Source organism: Nyctereutes procyonoides, unplaced genomic scaffold (genome assembly GCF_905146905.1).
Source record: "Nyctereutes procyonoides isolate TBG_1078 unplaced genomic scaffold, NYPRO_anot_genome, whole genome shotgun sequence".
Taxonomy (NCBI): domain Eukaryota; kingdom Metazoa; phylum Chordata; class Mammalia; order Carnivora; family Canidae; genus Nyctereutes; species Nyctereutes procyonoides.
This window is the reverse complement of record NW_026575141.1, coordinates 16,512,134-16,533,592: the sequence shown is the minus strand read 5'-3', so window position 1 is coordinate 16,533,592 and position 21,459 is coordinate 16,512,134. Positions and strand designations below refer to the sequence as shown.

The 21,459-nt window shown below is 37.6% G+C and overlaps 1 protein-coding gene across 3 annotated transcripts in view; it reads right to left on the bottom strand.

Annotated features, from left to right (window-relative positions):
- Positions 1-15,697: 15,697 nt before the first annotated feature.
- VPS50 (VPS50 subunit of EARP/GARPII complex) overlaps positions 15,698-21,459 on the bottom strand; it is a 138,471-nt gene continuing 132,709 nt past the window's right edge. Inside the window, exons 26-28 of one of the 3 annotated variants that reach the window (XM_055307447.1) lie at positions 20,768-20,889; positions 18,789-18,978; positions 15,698-16,466 (exon numbers count right to left, since the gene is read on the bottom strand). In XM_055307447.1, the coding sequence (XP_055163422.1) occupies positions 16,347-16,466; positions 18,789-18,978; positions 20,768-20,889 (432 nt within the window). In that variant the 3' untranslated portion in view covers positions 15,698-16,346. The remainder of the gene's footprint in view (positions 16,467-18,788; positions 18,979-20,767; positions 20,890-21,459) is intronic. The other 2 variants (XM_055307448.1, XM_055307446.1) reach the window with 2 other exon arrangements.

Here is a 21,459-nt window from a genome sequence, read left to right as displayed (position 1 = left end):
GAACCTCACTGTCCAGAAGAACGCATACCTCCTAATTGTTTCAAGCTCCCCTACAAGGTTACAAGAAACCCCTTATCCCTCACTCTTGTATGTGAATTGTCCCTCCACTCAATGGGGCAAGGCAGCTTTCAGAGTGATCCCCTGTCCTTCTGATAATAAAGCTTTCTTTGCTTTAAAACCAGTGTCTCAGCTATTGGCTTACTGTGATTCAGGTGCATTGGACAGACAAGTTTGAGTTCAGTAACAATTTTACTCAGGACATTTTCAGAGGGATAGGTGTGCTCTTCATAAATACTGGAAGTTCTACGTTATGATTTTTTTTGGTACAATCTGGATTATACCTCATGAAATTTTGTGCAACTAAGACTTATTAAGGTTATTTGAAATTGGGGATTCTCTTTATACTGTCCCTGACATTAAGAAACTTGTAAACTTTATGACGAACCAAACAGCCTGGGGCATCTGGGTGGGTCAGTTGGTTAAGCACCTGCCTTCAGCTCAAGTCATAATCTCAGAAATGAGCGATGCATCAGTAAGGAGTCTGTTTCTCCCTCTCCCTCGGCCCCTCCTCATTGTTTGTGTTCTCTCCCTCAAATAAATAAAAAATCTTTTTTTTTTAAAAGAACCAAACAGCCTAGGTGTCCAGCCTCAGAATAAAAATTAGATAAAATGTTGGGGTGACTGGGTGGCTCAGTTAGTTAGGCATCCGACTCTTGATTTCCACATAGGTCATGATCTCAGGGTCATGGGATCAAGCCCTGCATGGGACTCCATCTTAGCACAGAGTCCACTGGAGTTTCTCTCTCTCTCTGACCCTCCTCCCCCTGCTCTCTCTCTAAAATAAGTACATAAAATCTTAAAAAAAAAAGTAAAATATCAACCAGAAGCTTTGATTAAATACTATTTTCTAATTCTATATTTCTTTTAGAAGAAGCAAAACACAGTTAATGAAGCACAAATCATGTCATTTAGTCAAAATGCCAACCACAAGAGAAGACAGATAACAGTTGATCTCTTGCACCTATACTGACATGTTTGAATGAGAATTCTGAGAGTGATGACTCTGAGTTACTATAACATCTTTAATCATTGTCAAACAAATAACAACAAAACCCCCTGGATTATCTACCAATGAGTGTGCATTTACCAGACTGAGATGTTTAGAAATATCTTGTCAATAAATACTGAACCCAAAGGGTTTGGAGATGCAGCTTGAGTTTTAGAGTCAGATAGGCCTCAGTGATATCAAACATCAGGACATATGCAAGTGGAGCAAGCTATTTAGAAGGGTCTTCATGTTTAGCTGTTTCTCAAAAGACAAATGCCCATGGGATTTTTGCTTGGTCTCAGGCTCAGGAAGGGGAATAAAGCTGACTTTCCAAAAGAGGAAAGGACTCTATGGGCAGACGAAGGAAGAAATGTCCTCACCTGGGAAAGAGTAGGTCATCCCTTTATGTCCCAATTTGTGCAAGACTTTGGATGGGGATATGAAGATGAGGAGCTTGTGGAGGGTGGCTATAGAGCCTTCAAGTGCTGTGGAAGCCTCTGGGTCTGAGCCTTTGATTTGTACAAAAGAAAGGTAAGTAGGTTGTCTCTGCGGTAAACTCAGGTATGAGGTCCAAGAACACAGACCCAAGAACCAAACCATGCAGCAGCATCTGTAATGGCCAAGGGTCAACTGACCTTAACCCAGCTTTCTGAAGCCATGCAAGTCCCTATAATTCCTCCACAGCCTTAGTAGAGACAAGGGATCCAGGAAACATAACTGAAATTGAACTTCTTAATTTCTTGACAAGTAGGAACATAAACATATTTAAGTTTTTTAACAGCTTTATGAGGCAAAATTGACACAATAAACTGCATTTGGAATTCCTCAATAGCTGATGAATTAGAGCATCTTTCCACATGTTTATTGGCAATCAATATATCTTTTTTGGTGAAATATAAATTCACATATTTTGTTCACTTTTTCATTGGAATTTTATTTCCTAATTATTGAATTTTGAGGGTTAATATATTTTAGATACAATTCCTTAATTAGATGTGTGATTTGCAAATATGTTCCCTCAGTCTATAGGCCTTTTTTTTCTCTTCACAATGTCTTTCAAAAGGTTCTTAATTCTTATGCAGTATAATTTGTAAATTTCTTTTCTGGATCACACTTTTGGTACTGAATTTAGAAAATCTTTGATCCAAGGTTACAAAGAATTTTTCCTATGTTTCTCTCTGGAACTTTAAAAATTTTACGTTTTATATTTAGATCTAGAAGCCACTTTGAGTTAATTTTTATATATAATGAAAGCTATGGATTAATTATTTTTGTTTTGTTTTGTATATAGGTATCCAATGGCTCTAGCATCATTTGTGGAAAAGACTTTCTCCAGCAAATAGCCTCTACACTTTGTTAAAAAGCAACAAACATATAACCACAAAAGTGTGGGTCTATTTCTGGAATTTCCAATCTGTTCCATTGGTAGATATGTCTATATTGACAGCACTACTAAAACATCTTGATTACTATAGATATATGAGAGGTCTTGAAGTCAAAGCGAATAAGACTATTAAGAGCAGCCATCCTTGCTTTGCTCCCAATCTTAGGGAGAATGAATTCAGTCTGTCACTACTAACTGTAATATTACTTGTAGCACTTTTGTAGATACTCTTTTATCAAGCTGAGTTAAGTTCCTCTCTATTCCTTTTTCTGACAGTTTCATCATGAATGGACAATGAATTTTTTTCAAATGCTTTTTGTGCATTGTCCTTTCTCCACTGAATCAACTCCAATGGAATCAAAGTGGAATCAATAGCAAAAAGATAGTACAAAAATCTCTAAACACTTGGAAAACTAACCAACATACTTCTAAATAATTTTTATGTCAGAGAGGAATTCTCAAGGAAAATCAAAAGATAAATTGAGCCAAATGAAAATGCATCGTATTGGAGCAAACAGAAAGAAGAAATAACAAAATAAGAGATCAATGAAATTGAAAATAGGAAAACAGAGTCAATGAAATAGAGCTGATTCTTTGCAAAGATCAGTAACATGGACAAACCTTAACACAAGAATTAAAAGTGAAAAAAGAATCGGGAATTAAATAGTAGGTGTTACTATAGACCCTGCAGACACCAAAGGTATTATTATAAGGGAAAGTTATAAAGAATTCCATACAAATAAATTTGACAGTTTACAAGAAATGAAGAAAACACTCAAAAACACAAACACAACTCATTTTGGAATAGATTATCAGAAAAAAAATAGATTATCGGAATAGACCTATAAACGTTAAGGAAATTGCATTTGTAATTTAAAATCTCCCAAAAAAGAAATCTCAAGGCCTAGATTATTTCACTGGAATGAACACCAATTCTGAATGATCTTTTCCATAAAATAGAAGAGGACGAAATATTTCCTAACTCCTTCTATAAAGTTATTATTATCCTGATATCAAAACTTTACAAAGTTTAAAAAAGAAAACTATAGACCAATACTTCTCATGAACATAGACATACAAAAATCCTTAAGAATATTAGCTAATAGGATAGAAGGGTGACATCTATCACCACACTGATCACCAGGATTGATTTGGCTGATCTGCCTGGCTTAGCTGGTGTTCTCTACCTCCCTCACTGCTCTGTGGGCATCCCTCCTGAAGCTGCATGCTGGGTAGAAGAGGACAACCTTCCTCGATAGAGGAGGACTGTTCTTTAGGTCAAGGGTATGTAAGTAGCTGCACTCCTCTCCTAGAACATTCAGAGAAGCCCCCAAGAATATTAACAAATAGAATTCAATGATAGATAGATAGATAATAGATAGATAGATAGATAGATAGATAGATAGATAGATGATAGATATAAAGAATTAGGCACCATGACAAAATAGGGTTTATTACAGGAATAAATGGCTGATTCAGCATTTCAAAAGAAATCAGTGCAATCTACACATCCACAGGCTAAAGCAAAAATTACACGTGGGTTATGTTAGTCTTACTAGTCAGAGGTACAATTACATTACAAACCTGGACAGGCTCTAGGAATAGACATGTCAACACAAAGGCACTTTATTATTTTTTTTAATTTATTTTATTTTATTTATGATAGGCACATAGTGAGAGAGAGAGAGAGAGAGAGAGAGAGAGAGAGAGAGAGAGAGGCAGAGACATAGGCAGAGGGAGAAGCAGGCTCCATGCACCGGGAGCCCGACGTGGGATTCGATCCCGGGTCTCCAGGATCGCGCCCTGGGCCAAAGGCAGGCGCTAAACCGCTGCGCCACCCAGGGATCCCAGGCACTTTAGGGTTGAGTTTTGGTCTGCCTTGTAAGATTCCTAAGACACCGTAAGTGGTCAAGGCATTGAGGCTTGTGCTACCTATTTGCTCTATTGTAGGTTAAAATTATCAACTCATATAGTGACTAAGTCTATTAGAAAGCAAGCTAAAAGGAAAACAGAAAACAACACCCAATTAAGGGTTAATAATAATAATACCAACTTACTAGCTGATAAGGCTTGCTTTCAGAATAAATCCTAAAGCACCATTTTTTTAAAAAAATCAAACTGCATAATGACTGTTGTAGAGCAAATGTGATGAGTCCTTCCTACCCTGTCATCTCCTTGAACTGGTGGTGTACTAGGCAGAACACCTTGCCCCATGTAGCAGCTTCCATACTCTCATGCTGATGGAAAATATGGAGATTGCCTAAAACAAAGAGAAAGCCTACACAGGCTTAAGTTTAAAAGTGTTTATTATGTCACTCAGAAAAATGTTAACATATCTTAGAGACATCATAATGGCTCACTCATTTACTATAAAGGCACATTCTTCTTAGAGAAGTCTAGGAAATTGACACAAAGTCAGCTAAACTCATTACTATCCACCTGCAAGGCTGTGGAACATACAGGATCCCATACGTATTCAGCTGCACAGCCTGAAAATGAGAGGCTGAGGTGACCAAAGTAGGAATCAAACCACACTTAGTGAGAAGGCAACTTGCCCAAGAGAGGTCAAAGATCTATTTCCAACTGCAGGTGATATTTGTACATATATCCTATATTCCGATTCGTCCTTCATCAACTCTATCCCCCCTTCTTTACAATATGGATTCCACTTGCTCCAATGACAGTACAGCATAGAAGTGGACCTCGATTCTAAAGACATGCTCTATAAGGCTTATTCTGCTAAAGGCAGAGGCACCTAAGGAATTCTTGCTTTGCCTTGCTGATGGTTTCGTCCTTCAGGAGGGAACAAGGACCAGTGTACATGCACTACACAGCTGTAGGAGGCACTATTACCAGCATGATCCATTTGAGTGTTGCCCACTGCACTTGTGTAGGCACAACACACAGCCCTGGAGGCAGCTTTTTTATACTTCAAGAACTGATTAATAAAGTGGAGATGATGAAAATGCAGGAAGAACAGAACCAAATTCCTAGGATTCACGGTAGCACAGTCAAATACAGCTCCTGGGCAATAATAATAACTAATATATAATATCTCATGTTGGGCATTTTACTAAGAATTTTACATATTTTATCTCATTTAATCCTCCATAAAATGTGACATTATTCAATTATTCCAATTTTATGGATGAGGAAACTGAGGCACAGGAGGCTAAGTAACTTGTCCGGGTTCACCTAGCATGCTACACTCTGAAGCTGAGATGCTTAACTACTATTCTGTATACTGTCTCCCCTAAAACAGAGCAAGTGTGAGAAAATCGTCAGGAAAAGATATCACAGTCCTGTGTCCAGAGACTGAAAAAGAATCCAGCTCTAGAAAAATATTTTTAAAAAGAAAGGGAGAAAAAGAGAAAAGAAAAAAAAGGAAAGAAAATCTGACTATGGAGTTCCTAGCAATCATTCTGAAGGAGACAGAGTTGTCTAAAGATGATTGGGTGCCTTCGCAAGAATATTCTCATCTCACTGCAAAAAATAACGAAAGATGAAAAGAAAGGTAGGTGTATAACCAGAGTCAAATACAAGAGTGATATGGGGCCTTTCAGGAGGTTAAAGCATAGTATGACCTGAGATAAAAGAAACTTCAGGACAACTCTAAGGGTTTTTACATACGTGTTCCCAGGAGAAAGAAGGAGGAAAACATCACTGCTTGGAGCATACGGAGTAATATTAATTAGTTTTTTTTTTTAAAAAAGAATGCTCATTAGAGTAAGAAAGGAAAACACAAACATGATTAAGATAAATGAAATCAAACAGAGGGCTGATGAAGGAAAGGGGGAGAAGAGATGGGGTAACTGGGTGATAGGCATTATGGAGGACACATGATTTAATGAGCACTGGGTGTTATATGCAACTGATGAATCACTGAATCCTATCTCTGAAACTAATAATATACTATAAGTTAATTAATTGAATTTAAGTTAAAAACAAGACAAATGGTGGGATCCCTGGGTGGCGCAGCGGTTTGGCGCCTGCCTTTGGCCCAGGGCGCGATCCTGGCCCAGGATCAAATCCCACGTTGGGCTCCCGGTGCATGGAGCCTGCTTCTCCCTCTGCCTATGTCTCTGCGCCTCTCTCTCTCTCTCTGTGACTATCATAAATAAATAAAAAAAATTTAAAAAACAAGACAAATGGAAACCAGAGATGGATAATATTCCGAAGTACACAAACACCTAGAGATTTACATGACTTCAAGCTTTCCTCCTGTGGTGAGAAAAGGAACAAGAATTAGCAGAAATTTAAGCACAATTATATGAATGGTGGAGAGATGTCTGAAGTCTGGAATTTGGTAAATAATATTCTAATATATCGAAAGAAATTAGGCTTCCCACATGATCATTTGGTGAGCTTACCATAGAATACTTGGCAGAACTCAAAAATAAAATATTAAAAATAGTTTGTGAGCACTTATGAAATTTAAAGGTTATCATCAAAAACCTTTATGCGAGGCTTTTGTTGAGGACAGGAATATCACAATATTTTCACTTCCCATTTTGAAGGTGTTTCTAGTATTATATTCCCAAATTTCACAAAATTTCATATTACCTTATGGTCAAACTGGAAAAACATGGGGTAAGTGATTAAAGGTAGTGCATTCATGGCTCTTATACACTTGTTCAGAGTTCTGATTACTGGAGCTGCTTTGTGCCAGGGCTGAGAGCTCTGTCCTTGGTTCTGTCCCACTCACATTCTTGTCCACCTGACTAAGGACCTACAAGAAATACTTCCTTGTCACTTGGTCAACAAAGTAAGACATGTTTCATGTTTTAAATGATAGAATCTGGAACCAAAAAATTCCAAATAGATTGTAACAAGATCCAAAGTAACAAAATAATATTTTTTAGATGAAAATTACATAAGATCTTAAATTGGCATTTAAAACAATCTACTGTACAAATGCTAAAGAGGACAGGATTTTAATGGCACTGAATAAACTTAAGATCTTTAGTTGGCTATAAGCTCAAAATGAGCTACATTCTGCATCTGATCTGGTTATCATCAGTCAATGCAGATATCCATAGCATTAATGGAAAGAAGACAGACAGGTTTCTATGTTCTTCCTGGTTATAGGGTATAACAGAAGACAATGAGAGTAGGTCCCATGGAGTGCAGTTTCAGATCCAGGAAGATGTCTGATGATCAGAGCTTGTGAAAAATTGAGTTATCTGTTGCTGGAAATTCTCATTTAGTAGCTAAGACTGAGGAGGAATGCTGTAAAAGGTATCCTCTTTTGTGAATACCCACAGGTTAGGACATCCCTAACTTTCCTACTGGAAGGTTGCACTAGGTGACCTCTAAGCTCCCTACTAGCTTTAAAACTATTAAGATTTTACTCTGGAAGCTTCTCAGCACTTTGTTTTCTTATTCCCTGGGGCTACATATTAAGATGCCAGCTGCTGAGTGCATATGCTGCCTCCAATATAGATTCACTGGATCCTAGGTGAACAGGATGTTACTGGACTTTGGGTTTACAGACTCCTGGACAGCTCCTGCCTACTTGTCACTCTCCCAACTCCATGAGATCCACTGTGGACTCCTAAAGTCACGGTGAAGAGATTAGCGTTTGTCTTTTTTTTCTGAATGCTCAATTGTTACCTGTTTTTACTAAAGTATTTTTGACTCTCCAACTCTACCTTGCCAGATGGACAATTCTAGTGTGATGCGGTCACTGTTAAATCTTCCTATTTCAAATTCTATAGTTCTGCCATTTATGCATTATTCCTGAAGCTGAGGGTACAGCAGCTCATCACACCAACTGGTCAATACTTGCCCACCTGGACCTCTGCACAAAGTCTTCTATGCCACCATCATTTTGATTACATCATGATGTCTTCCCAAAGTTCCTCTTCATATTCTCCTGAAGATGAAATCTAAGAGCTAAGAAAGCAAAAGAAGAGTCCAAGAAAAAAGAGGAGGATTCAACTTCTAACAAAACAAAACAAAACAAAACCCAAATCCATTTTGGCTTAAAATGAAAAAAGCTGCCATCAAAGTGCCTTAAGCCACAAGAGCCAAGTTCCCATTATTATGGTTAAATACTTGCCAAACAACACTTCAAATTGACAATATGTTGAAATCTGCTATAAAGTGCACATGGTAAGCAATGGAGCTTCACCTAGGAGGATCACCTTGGCTTTCCTTTACAAGATGCTTAGAAAAGCATTTAAACCAGCATCCAACAAGTGAACTTTTAAACATAAAAACAAAGTAATTATTGAGAAAAATATATCAGGTACTGCCAAATCTCAGTCCATGGTGTGCGCTAATCGTAATCCCATTTACAATTTTATTATTGACACACACTTAAGTCTCAGAAACAAAACTGCAGGTAGTTAGCTTGGAACAAGACTTGTCTCAAAGATTAATGACTCAGAAGAGGTAACCAATGGACCTCAGCCCAAATAAAGTTTAAAACAACCATTCCATTATCTGAAGAAACAGATACCAGGTAGTACATTTGTTTGTTCAGTCGATGAAGATCGGGGTGCAGGGAGATCTGTATGAACATATGAGCCCAGAGAGGAAAATATCTGGTCCTTGCATTTGTAAATTTACAACCGACAAATAAATCTACTAAGAGAACTGAGAGTACTTTCCTGGCAATCTTAAGATACTGATAAATGGCAAGGTTATACCTCTGGTAATGCCACTGTTGTTTTTCTGTGCTACTGTTGCTTTTCTTTGGTTCTAACATCCAAGTACCATTTTTCCTCCTTCAACCCTCAAAGAAGCTGAACTAATGAGTCTAAGGCACTCTTAATTTCAGTGTGAACAAAAATGTGCCCACTTATAGAACTACTTCTTCTGTTCCTCAACACTTGCTAAGACTGGGGCTAGAGAAAGAGGTTGCAATAGGGTGATTGGGATGAGAAAGGAAGAAATGCAGAACAAAGCAGAAAATGGTGAAAGCAATCCCGCACATGGGCAAGAGAGCAAAGAAGGGACTAAGTGCTGAGCTGCTCAGTGTGGACACTGCTATTACATGTGAGCCACCTACCACTACCACTTGAGAGCCCCAGACTTAAGACTTCCACATGGAGAAAACTTTCCCCACACCTGAGGTGGAACTGAATAGAAGACCTGGAATTTCCTAGAAGATAATATGGCAGCACAAACACTACCACTGTCACATGAATCACACCTGAATTTCTTAAGAGTCAGAAGATCCCTTGGATGGTTTACCAGTAGAATGAATGAAGGAAAAGACTCCTGAGCAGGTGTCTGTCATAATGGCATAAATACTGATTCTCACTTCCCCAAGTCAAGACACATCATTCACCTGTAATAGGCTCTGCTATTAAATCTGGAAGCACTAAAAATGTAAGGAATTCTTTTTTTTTTTTTAATTTTTTTTTTTAACTTTTATTTATTTATGATAGTCACAGAGAGAGAGAGAGAGAGGCAGAGACACAGGCAGAGGGAGAAGCAGGCTCCATGCACCGGGGGCCCGACGTGGGATTCGATCCCGGGTTTCCAGGATCGTGCCCTGGGCCAAAGGCAGGCGCCAAACCGCTGCGCCACCCAGGGATCCCAAGGAATTCTTTTTTATAAATATTTTATTTATTTACTCATGAGAGAGACAGAGAGAGAGAGAGAGGCAGAGACACAGGCAGAGAGAGAAGCAGGCTCCACGCAGGGAGCCTGATGTGGGACTGGATCCCAGACTTCTGACAGTCTTGCCCCAAAGAAACCAAGCAGCACTTTAGGACGGTTGAGAGGAATTCTAGTTTGAAGGGGTGGGAGTATTTGCATTCCATTTGACCACTTGACCCATCATATAGTTTTGAGCTAAGTAAGAGTCAGGGCTAAGTGCTGTCAAGATATACAGGGGAACACACAGGTAGATAGATGTTCTGGGAAATTCCCTCCTCTATACAGATTCCCTTTTCCTCATAGCTGATTGGACCGGTGGAGGTCATTCATTCCTTTGGATGCAGAGATTAAAATTCTACAAAATTTTACTTTGAGTGTCTGAGAGTAAGACAGGCCCGCGTGGTTCCCATCTCAAAATGCCTGTCATGCATTATTGAATAAGATCTGCTGCTTTATTCATCCTTGTCTCCTGCTTGGCTACACAAACTAAGTTTGTCACAGTTCCTCGGTCTTCTCAGTGACCCTCTCCCTGCCCCTTGTGTGCCAACCACACTGCCTTTTCTGTTCCATCAGCCTCCTCCCCAACACCTGTTTTTTTTCAGTCTCCACTGGAACATATATTCCTCTGTGTAGTCTTTCCTCCCATTCCAGAATTCTCCTTTGGAGTACTCTCCAGCATGGAATCCATTTGTCTTACATCTGTTTATCCTACTAGATTTAAACTCTGAGGACAGGAACGATTTATCCAATCCACTAGAGCTTGGCTACTGTGTGACACACGACAGGACCCTGGTGCTCACTCTGGTTGCCTGAATAATGAGCTAGCTAGGAAAACGGCTGCACCAGAACTTATCTTCCCCAAGGAGATGGCTTCTGCTTCCCAGCCAAATAACTATAATGTCCACAGGCCTCAGGTCACTAGGTGGTGAGTTGTTCTCACATTTGTTGTTAACACAGCCCCACACAAAATCTCTACATGCTCCCAGCCCTGTCTCACCTCTCAGAGTGACAATGCCAAGGGGGGTGAGAGTCAATGACTGCTCTTCTTGCTGTCCCAGGCTTGTGAGTTTCCCCAAGAAAGCATCTTCCTTAACCTGTTCTGTGTGATGTGGAAATTGTCCTAAGCTCCATTGCAACGCAGATGGCAACTCTAAAGGGACAAAACATCTATGAACAATGCTTAACAATATTCATGGGCCAAGTATGATTCCTGCTTCTTAAAGAAAGCTTTGGTTTTATGCTATATGCTGATAACTCCTACATCTACAGCCCTTCTCCAGACTCAGATGCACAGCCTCTTCGATACCTCCAATGGTATCTCTTAAATTCAGCTGTCCAACTGTTCTCTCAATCATCTTCACAAACCCAGTTCTCCCAAAGACTTCCACTTCATTAGAATCATCTTTAAGGGATCCCTGGGTGGCTCAGCAGTTTGGCACCTGCCTTTGGCCCAGGGTGTGATCCTGGAGACCCGGGATCAAGTCCCACATCAGGCTCCCTGCTTGGAGCCTGCTTCTCCCTCTGCCTGTGTCTCTGCCCCTCCCTCTCTCTCTGTGTCTCTCATGAATGAATAAATAAAATCATCTTCAATTCCTCTTTCTGCAAACATTACATCAACCAATCAACAAACCCTGTCTCTAACTTTGAAACACATCTAGAATCTGATCACCACTCACCACATCCAGCAAAACTCCTGCAGTCTAAGTCTCCGTTACACTGTTCTTGGCTTCCTATAGTAAGTTCTTTGTCTCCTGGCTTCAATCCTTGTCCCCCTATAGCCTTTTCTCAAACACAAAAGAGCAATTTTGCAAAAACTTAAGTCAGAACTCAGGTATCCACTCTGCTCATAATCTTCCAAATGCTTTCTAACTGAAAGTAAAATCCAAAGTCCTTTCTGTGGTTCACAGGCCTTCACTCTGTGCGACTCCTCCTATCATATCCTTTCCACTCCTATTCTTTCCCACTGGTTGTGCCAGGCCATACTGGTCTCCTTACAGTTCTCAGAGCAGAAGCCTTCACCCTAAGCCTTCACCTTGTTTACTACTCCCTTAGCCTGCAACTCTCTACCTGAGATAACTGCATGGCTGGCCTCCTCATTTCATTCTAAGGGAGATATTTTGCAATCTTCCTTGTTAAAATTCTGTAACAACCACAACCACCACTCCCTGTCACTTCTTCCCCAGGGCACCTATTCCTGAGAAGGACAGGTTTCTTGGAAAGTATAACATCTTGGTTGGGTTCTAAAGGTGGAATTGTGATAGGAAGTAGGGATAACAGAAGTAAGATAACACAGCAGGCAGTCAGCAAAAATTGTCTTCTAATACTTACCCGAGGGTATAACTGCACTTCAGTGGAGGCTCCAGAAAGGACTTCTGCTGAAATGGAAACTCTGACTAAAATGTCTCTTCGGTCTAAGGCAAAGATTAGCATGCTATTTGTGGTGGTTGGACCAAAGTACTCACAGTATGGAAATATCTTTTCTTCAAAACATAAATCCTTTTGGTTACTGGTAGTCAGAATAAGGAAACAAGGGATGGGGGAAGAAACAGATTAAAATATAGGTTGTAGACTTTTTAAAAAATTCCCTTTCTGGATTGAAAGATTCAGTTCAGTGTGAAAAACTCTGTAAAGAGCAAATCTGGAGACCCTCAGCAGGACGGAGTCTTCTCAGTCTTGAGATCCAGATGTAATCACCAAAAGTTCTTGGGCAGCCCCAATGGCACAGCAGTTTAGCGCTGCCTGCTGCCCAGGGTGTGATCCTGGAGACCTGGGATCAAGTCGCACGTCGGGGTTCCTGCATGGAGCCTGCTTCTCCCTCTGCCTATCTCTCTGCCTCTCTCTCTCTCTCTCTGTGTGTCTCTCATGAATAAATAAATAAAATCTTTTAAAAAAACGGTTCTTCATCAAAAACAAAAAAGCAAAACAAAAAATGTTCTAGATAAATCATATCAGTAAAGCACCAAAATCCCAGAGAGAGACTAGTTATCCTTCTTTCCCAAATTCCTGCCCCTTCCCTCAACATCTCTAGAAATAAAAGAGAGAATTTAATTATGGATTTGTTTTCAAACTGAAAAAATGATGCAACTATCCTCAGCAGTATTCACAAAAGGATGCACCAATCAAAAAAATTATATCAGAGTTAATGGACTGTTTCCCCCCCATTATTTTTGAACCACTTAAGAATTCCCACGTATAAAATCTGACATTGGGAATGTTGTGCACTTTGGACGTTCTGATGGCCTTTAAAAATTTGTAGATGATAAGAATTGAGCAAATATTTTCCATAATACTAAAAAAGAAAATATGCAGAAAGCTGCAATGATCTTAATATTTATAAAGATCATACCAGAGTATTAATAATTTTTTTGTCATTAAGCATTCTCAAGAGTTAAGTACCATTTGTTTTAGCTACTAAGTCTGTATTAAAATTACCCATAAGAATTAATATAGAAATATAAATATTTTTCATCTGGACTTCTTGATTTTGCTCTGGGCACAATCTGTATTTCATCTTCAGGTCCAATTATTCATTACAAAAGATAACTATGCTTTCAAAGTGAATCGAATTACAAGTCTTTTTTTATGACTACATTTCAGTGAGCAGGTAAAGCAGCAGCTATTCAATCTAACTTAACGTTTCACTTTAGCACTCAGCTAAATAGAAATTTTCAAAGGAAATTATGCTTAAAGATATGATAAAATACCTTATGGTCCTGGCTTCAAGCAAAATACTGTTTCATTTTGTAAGTTGAGCAAATGAACTTACTAGTCAAAGTGAACTTATAAGATCTCTGTGGGCTTTATAAACTGAAGCAAACTCATTCATATGATTACTATATATCTCCTTAGCATCTTTTAATGCAAGACAATGCATTTATAGAAATCATCATTCTTTTTCAGGGGATGCTATTTTACTAAGCTCCCATATCAACTTAAAATCTTGAATTTCATAGGACACTTTCACATAAAATGTCAAAGTTAAGGAAAACTCAGACACAAAAAAAATTTTTATAATAGTAAAGATTTTGGAACACAGGTAATTCCACTTATATTCTCAAGCTTTTCAATTCTATTTATCTTAAAATTAGTCTCACAAAATGTTATACGGTTATAATTCATTATCACTGCATCATGTATCTGAGAAATGTCTGGTAACTCTTGTTATTACGTAATTTCACAACTCAAGTATCCTGTTACTGTTTTGATGTTAATGAGCACTTATTAAGCTACTTTGAAATGGGGATAAAAATAAAAGCTTTTTCAAAAGTATTTATCAAAGCAGAGTAAGAGGTAAGTTAAAAGGTCTGTCAAACTGCATGGCTGATTCCCTAACAAGTAATTCTTTTGTATCAATTCCTATCATCCTGGAAAACACTCTACCGGGCAGGTGATTGCTGTTCATACTACCTAGGGCAAACCAAACTAGAAATTAAAGAAAGCCAACTATAACATCCATGTTAAAGAGAAGAAATAAGCAGCTCCTAATCAACTGAGAAATAAATGAGACTGATTAGCTCTTTGTGTCCAGCTGAATATGTCATTTAAGCACGAGGACCAAGCTTATTTCATATTTGTTTTCTTCCAGTGGCTGCATATGAATAATGGCTACTGGCAAAATCTGCCTTATGAGTACACACTCTAATGCCACAAGCAGACCATTACAGCATCAAGCTCATATCTTTTTATGAGAAGGAAGTTTTTCTGACAATATTGACAGTTAATGAACTACAAAGTGTGAGGCTGAAAACAAAATACTGTACAGACACACACACTAACACCCACACAGAGATATATTTTAAAAGCGCTTTGCATTATATCATGCCAGTTATGCACATCTGCAGGGACTGGCAGACACTGAGTGGCAATCACCTCCTTATTCACCTCCGTGCTTGATCACACGCCACCCTTTGCCCTCCACTTCAGCATCTCAGTTCCTGTGATAGGAAGACTCACAGAGGACACAAGGCCTGTTTCTCATGAGATGATGCTTCAGAATTCTGTGAGCTATTCATGTTACAGGTCATACCCAGTAAACCTGTACCAATACCACACAAATTTAAGAGTCTTCTACTCTCCAGTAACAAAGAACATGCAAAAAATTCCTTATCAGACAGTTGGCAGGAGTGCATGGGAAACTGACTTTTATGTCATATATGTGGATACATCTCTGGTTTCAAAGCAAAGTACACAGTTACTAAAAACTAATTAACTGAGTTCCAAAATTTATTCCTTGCTAGCTCACATTATTTTACATCTGTGATACAAAGCAGATATCTAAGTAAGGTGAATATATGATCATAAACTTATGCTTGACTATTATCAGTTCTTTCCCTAAGTCAGCTAAACCAGGTTTTCCTGTCCTAAGACAAAAGCAGAATTCAAAAAGAGCAACGCTTATGTGAAAAATTGTCCCACATTTAAAAAAGGAAGGAAGGAAGGAAGGAAGGAAGGAAGGAAGGAAGGAAGGAAGGAAGGAACTAAGAAAGAAAGGAGAAAGAAAGAAAAAAGAAAAGAGAAAAGAAAAAGGAAAAAAAATCCTATAATCACTATTCTAGGTGCTACTCAGGCTCTGAAAAGATAGACAAAACTACTTTTCACCACTGGTACCAGGACATAAGATCATTAAAATTAGAACACAACGAAAAATTCCATTACAGTTTCATAAACTGCTTGCTGTGGAAAAATATCAAAATTTAGTCTCACATAGGCAGATCATGTTAGAGTATAATATTTATTCAATTCCATCATTTATGATCACTGGTACAACCAAATTAACCCCAACATAAACTCTGACATTTAAAAACACAGAGAACATACTGATTTTTCAACTATTTTGCTTATGTATACTTTCAATTCTCATGCAGAGCTCATAATTAGGAGATGCTATACATAAACCCGCTCATTTATATATTAAGAACCAAATAGAGAGGGCAAAAAATATCAACATAAATTCATTCTCCAAAAACTGCCCATGGATGTATTATTATCACTAATCATGTATTTACAGTATATTCCTCAGTAAAATGTGTAATTGTAGTCACAGAACAATACTTATGACAAGGCAATAATATACTTTCAGAAAAATAATACAACAAATGAGACTTAAGAGTTGAAGAGAAGGACCAGAGCATATAAAAGTCATTTCAGAACACCACACAAATTTCAGTGTTTTCCACTTTCCAGTTGGAAAGTACATGCACAAAGATTTCTTAGCAGACAATAGTCAAGAGTGCATGAAAACTGGCTTTCATGTCATATGTGTTGAGAGAAGATCAATGCCATTGAGAAAAAAGAATGTATTCATTATCTTTTGGGTCTGTCTATATCATCTATAGCAGCGAGGAGTTTTTGTCTTGCTTTCTTATTGATATGAGATCCCAGGCAAACATTTACCAGATTGGTCAGCTGCTTCGTTGAATATTCCTGCTCGAGGTACATTGGGGGGGCGAGGAGAGAAAAAAAAAAAGATCCGAATTTAGTACACTGAAAGACATATTTGACCAATGCATAGAAAATAACAGGCAGATATTTAGTTTTCAGTGGACAGTGACTGAGCACTACAAGTCAGCGAAAAGCAGGGGAAATCATACTTTGAGACATGGAAGACAAATTGTTTACTGAGCTGTAATAATCATAAGGACACTGCAGGACACATTTGAAACAGAAAGGAATAGAGTTTCTTCAATATGGCAAAATAATCTGCCGTGCCTATGCTTTTGTTACTTTTAAGACCAGACACTTTATGCTTGTTTCTGTGGCAGTCTTTATTAAGTTATTAAAATATACTGACCTCTCAAATTTTTAAAATGCTACTAAGTAATTGTTTTCTGGCACTCTACATTTTGCAAACATTTTAGGCGAAAGAAAAAAATCTCTAACCACAGAACAACTTTTCTAAGATATGACAAATGAGTAGAGTAACCAGGATCAGAAAGTTACTGGCTTTTAAACCCTCATGTTGCCATTGTAGCTAGTAAGTAAAATTAAGACTGTATGTCTTTTATGCTGTACAAATCTATTTGGTTCCCAAATTTCAGATAACGAGTTGCTAGGGTAAGAATGAATAAGGATTTATCAGAAAGTTTTGCATATTGATCTGGTTCTGGAGGATGAACAAGGGTTCAGATATGGAAACAGAGTTCTATACTACCATCTAATATGAAAAGTCACCTGTTGTCATTGGAGTTATAACCACTAAACAGACAATTTCAAAATATGAAAAAGAGTTCATTTTAAAAACTCAGCAAGCTACTCAGTTTCTGTATCTGAGCTCTGAGAACATCTGGTAGCATCTAGTAAATTCTCTTAATCAGTCAGCATTTAACAAGTATCCACTGTCATCAAGCACTGGGCTAGACACTGTCTTAGAAGGTGGGGGCAGTCGGCTCCCAAAAAAATTTCACTGAATTACAAATACCAGTTAAAGTTCTCATAAGATATTAAGCTAAAAATTTTGGTTCACTATATTAAGAGAAAAAACTCGAAAATGGGGATCATTCTTGCATCAAATAACATATGTCTAAGACCTATGCTTTATCCCCTTGGTTACTTGTCCTCTTTCCCCCAGACCCCTTCCACAGGAGTGACTTCCAAGTGTTTACAGCTTACTTTACTAAATGGATTCCAGCAACATTCAGCAGTCCATCTGTTCCTGGTTTACTATTCTGGCTTTCAAATGTCAGAAGTCAATGGGACTAAAAGGGATGACATTTTTCTCAATTCTGATGTACTGATAAAAATCATTGAAAATAATATGTACATTTCTACTTTGCTCCTAAGGATCTGGAACTGACCTACAGTGGGCACATTTACACAAAACTCAGGCTAATATTCATTTCATTTCTCTAGAGTATTAAAATCAGATAGGATGAGGCTGATAAGGCAAATATAAATAATTCCTTATTTCCTTACCCAGATGAAATAACAATCTACTTAGCTTTTACCCATGATGTTTACAGCATAAGTAAATGTGATCACTAGAGTTAGTGAAGGAATAAAACTAGGTGATAATTTTAATACTTGCCATATTTTTCTTTTTTTTTTTTTACTTGCCATATTTTCATTTTCTATCTCCACATATTGCCTTACCTAGACAAACAGTAGAACAATCATATAGGAAAGTTCCCCATATTGAGCATGCTTTGGTGAAATATGTTGCATTAAACTATGCCAAAAATTCAGCATTTTTTTTAATTCAGCATCTTAAATAACACTTAATAAATAATATTTTTCTCTACTTATCTATATATCCACACAGAAGAAAAATGACCCCATCTATACTCAAGGTAAAATCTAACACAGGAAGAAGTTAAATTTAGTCATTTAAATATTAATACACCCAATCATCACTAATACATGTCAGTATGATGCCAATTCATTGTTGAGGACAGTAAGATTTAAGTTATAGAATAGACATTAGCTTGTGAATCACAAGACAACGTTGCTGTCTTCAGTTTGTCTTGATGTTAACCAATGCCAGGCTTTTCCCACAACACAGCTGCAGGATAAACACAGCTAAAGTTCAGGCTCTGGCTACCTTTTCAGATAATTACTGTTGCAGTTTGGAGAGGTCTCAAAAGGATTTGATTATGCAAAGGGCATTGCATAGACACAGTGCAAATATGGTAAAGAATCAGCTGTTGCTTTACACTGCACTCTCACGATTTTGAATTATATAATACAGCAGACAAGAACAGCACAGAGGAAAAGGAATAGAAATCCAATGGACTGCTTTCCAGCTCTCACCCTGTGCTCTTTGATCCAGCGTTCCATGTCATTCTCAGTTAGGTAGTAGGCTTTAATATATGTCTCCACAAATTCTTTATCAGGAATGGGTCTAATATCTGTTAGTTTTTCAAGTTTCATTAAAAACTGTTGAAAATCCAATTGCATCAGGGCACGACCCTCATTACTACACTTCTTGACGTTGGCATATCTAAGATATACAATAATAATAATAAAAAAACCCAGAAATGATAGGATGGAAAAAGAAATCTGTAGGTACTTGAACTCTATTTTAACCCATATCTCGACAGATTCTCCAGAAATGAGAGGATTATAGGAAAAAGAGCACAGGAGTCTTGTGTTAGAAGGACTGGGTTCAGCTGGGGCCCCAGCACTCCACACTCATTTTACCAATGGGGCCTCAGCTTCCCCGTTTGCAAAGCAAAGAGATCCACTAACTGCTTAAGTTTTTGGCTGCTCTACAGTTCTCTCCCCCTGTCAATTAACATAATTATCTGTAAGAAAGTAAAACTGGTATTCCCGGAAATCTGGCTGCCAAGATTTATTTATAAAAACTAAGCTATGAACACTCCAAAGTAATCTTAGTTTCATAAAACTGTTCAGTATTGTAACTACTGGATGCAGAGGAAACAAATGCAGTAATTCCCCCATGAACAGTCAGCTAAACCTAAGAAACGTGTGAGCATATAAGCAAAAAAAGGACATACATAACTTGTCATACACTTTATAGACTTATTCTGACACCCCACACTCCTGAAAACTGTGTGTTCTAGGGTAGAGTAGTAATAAGAATGTATTAACCCTAAGAGTACAACATGTGATTACTCATAAGTCAGTGCCTCAATCCTTCAATAATACAAAACATGGAGAATCCAACCCTAAGAATTCAGCACTTCCCCTAAGGAAATTTGCAAGGAGGCTAAAGCACATATTATTTGAAGTGATCAGGCTTCTTCTTCTTCTTTAATAAAAACGTGTTTTGCGCAGAAATATAACATTATTCACTTTTCTACTTTATTAAACACATTTATTAAAAATACTTTTCAGTCATGACTATTGACACTGAGCCATTCTGTGATTTACAGCGCTGTTGGTTTCAAAACAGAGTGCCAAAAGTGTTGGCAGCTTGTCACTGTTCACCTCCCCACTCTCTAATACCTTCTTCTTTATATCAAAGAAGAGCTTAAAAGAAATCAGATAAACGACAATGTGGAAATTCAACTGATGTGCAATTCCAGACCACTATGAACAGTCTTTGAGACTGCAGCTTGCTTTCCAGCAAGCTTTTATAAGCTTTCTTATATTCTAGATGTAAGCATGGTCTCTGAGTAAGTGGGAAAATTAGTACTGATAGATCTTTAAAGTCAACATATGAAAGATTTATACAGTTTACAATGATATAATGATACCACTAACAGACAGTGGTTATGAAGCCTGATTTTGCCATCAGAAGTTCATAAACCTTCTTGGTGTTGGAAAACTATGTGAACTTAGACAAGTTATTTAACCTCCTTGATTTTCTGAAGCAAGGTTTTCTCCTTGAGAAAACAGAGAATAATGGTTCCATCAAAGAGTTTATGTTAGGGTTCAGTGATAAAATCCTGTGAGGTATTTGATCCAGTAAATGACACGTGGTGCTCAATAAATGTCATGGATAATCATCATCATCATAATTATATTATTAGGTAATAATAACTATTATGAGTTTAACTTTCAGATAACCATGAGATGCTACTTTCTACACTGCTCTACTAGGTGGTTCTAGGTAACCACCTAGAAAAGAAAGCTCAGATGGAGAAGGCACACTGGAGTATAAGGGTTCTTCAATTATATTCTAAAGTCAAACCTCAGTTATTACAGGATTGTCTGCTATTTATGACTTTCTCTACCTATTCTCTCCAATAATGATAACATGCAATGTTTTCTATGTATTATGCTTGATCATTGAAGACTCAGATAATGCTTTCATGAAAACTTACCCTTCCACAATAGTTCTGTTGGCCAGCCGTATACAGTGTTCCCAAAGTATATTAGACACGGGCAGAGGTATCCGAACTCTCTTAGAAACCTCATTTAACCTCCTGTTAAATTGCTCAAATTCCTAAGAAGACAAAAATCATGGCCATATGTGAATATAATTATGTCACATTGCTTTCCAATCTTACCAGCAAATAAAAAGATTTAGAAAGACTCAGAATCAAACCAAGTAAAACAAAGAGAATGCAAAAGATAACTTGAACTTAGAATGAAGAGGGTTTTTTTAAGTATATCAAATTGAATAAACTATGTTGTGATACAGAGTACACTACATTTCATCTCAAAGGAGATACATATCATTAACAGATTAAACAATGCTAACATGTTCAAATGCTTCTTCATCTCAAATTTTTCCATGACTGTCAGCATGGATTAAAAGAGCTTAATAACCTAATATGTCTTTAAAATTATCTTCAAGAAACCCAGGTTAAAGAAATATTTTGATAAGCTTTCAACTCAGAGTGAATCATGAACCATTTGTAATTTGAGGCTATACTCCTTAGAGAACAATTGGATAAATTATCCTCTTTCCTACACATTCTTTACAAGTAAATATATTATTATATTCTGAATGATTCGAAAGTCATATAATAGCTGCAAATTTTAAATACAAAGGAAATAATAAAACAAAATA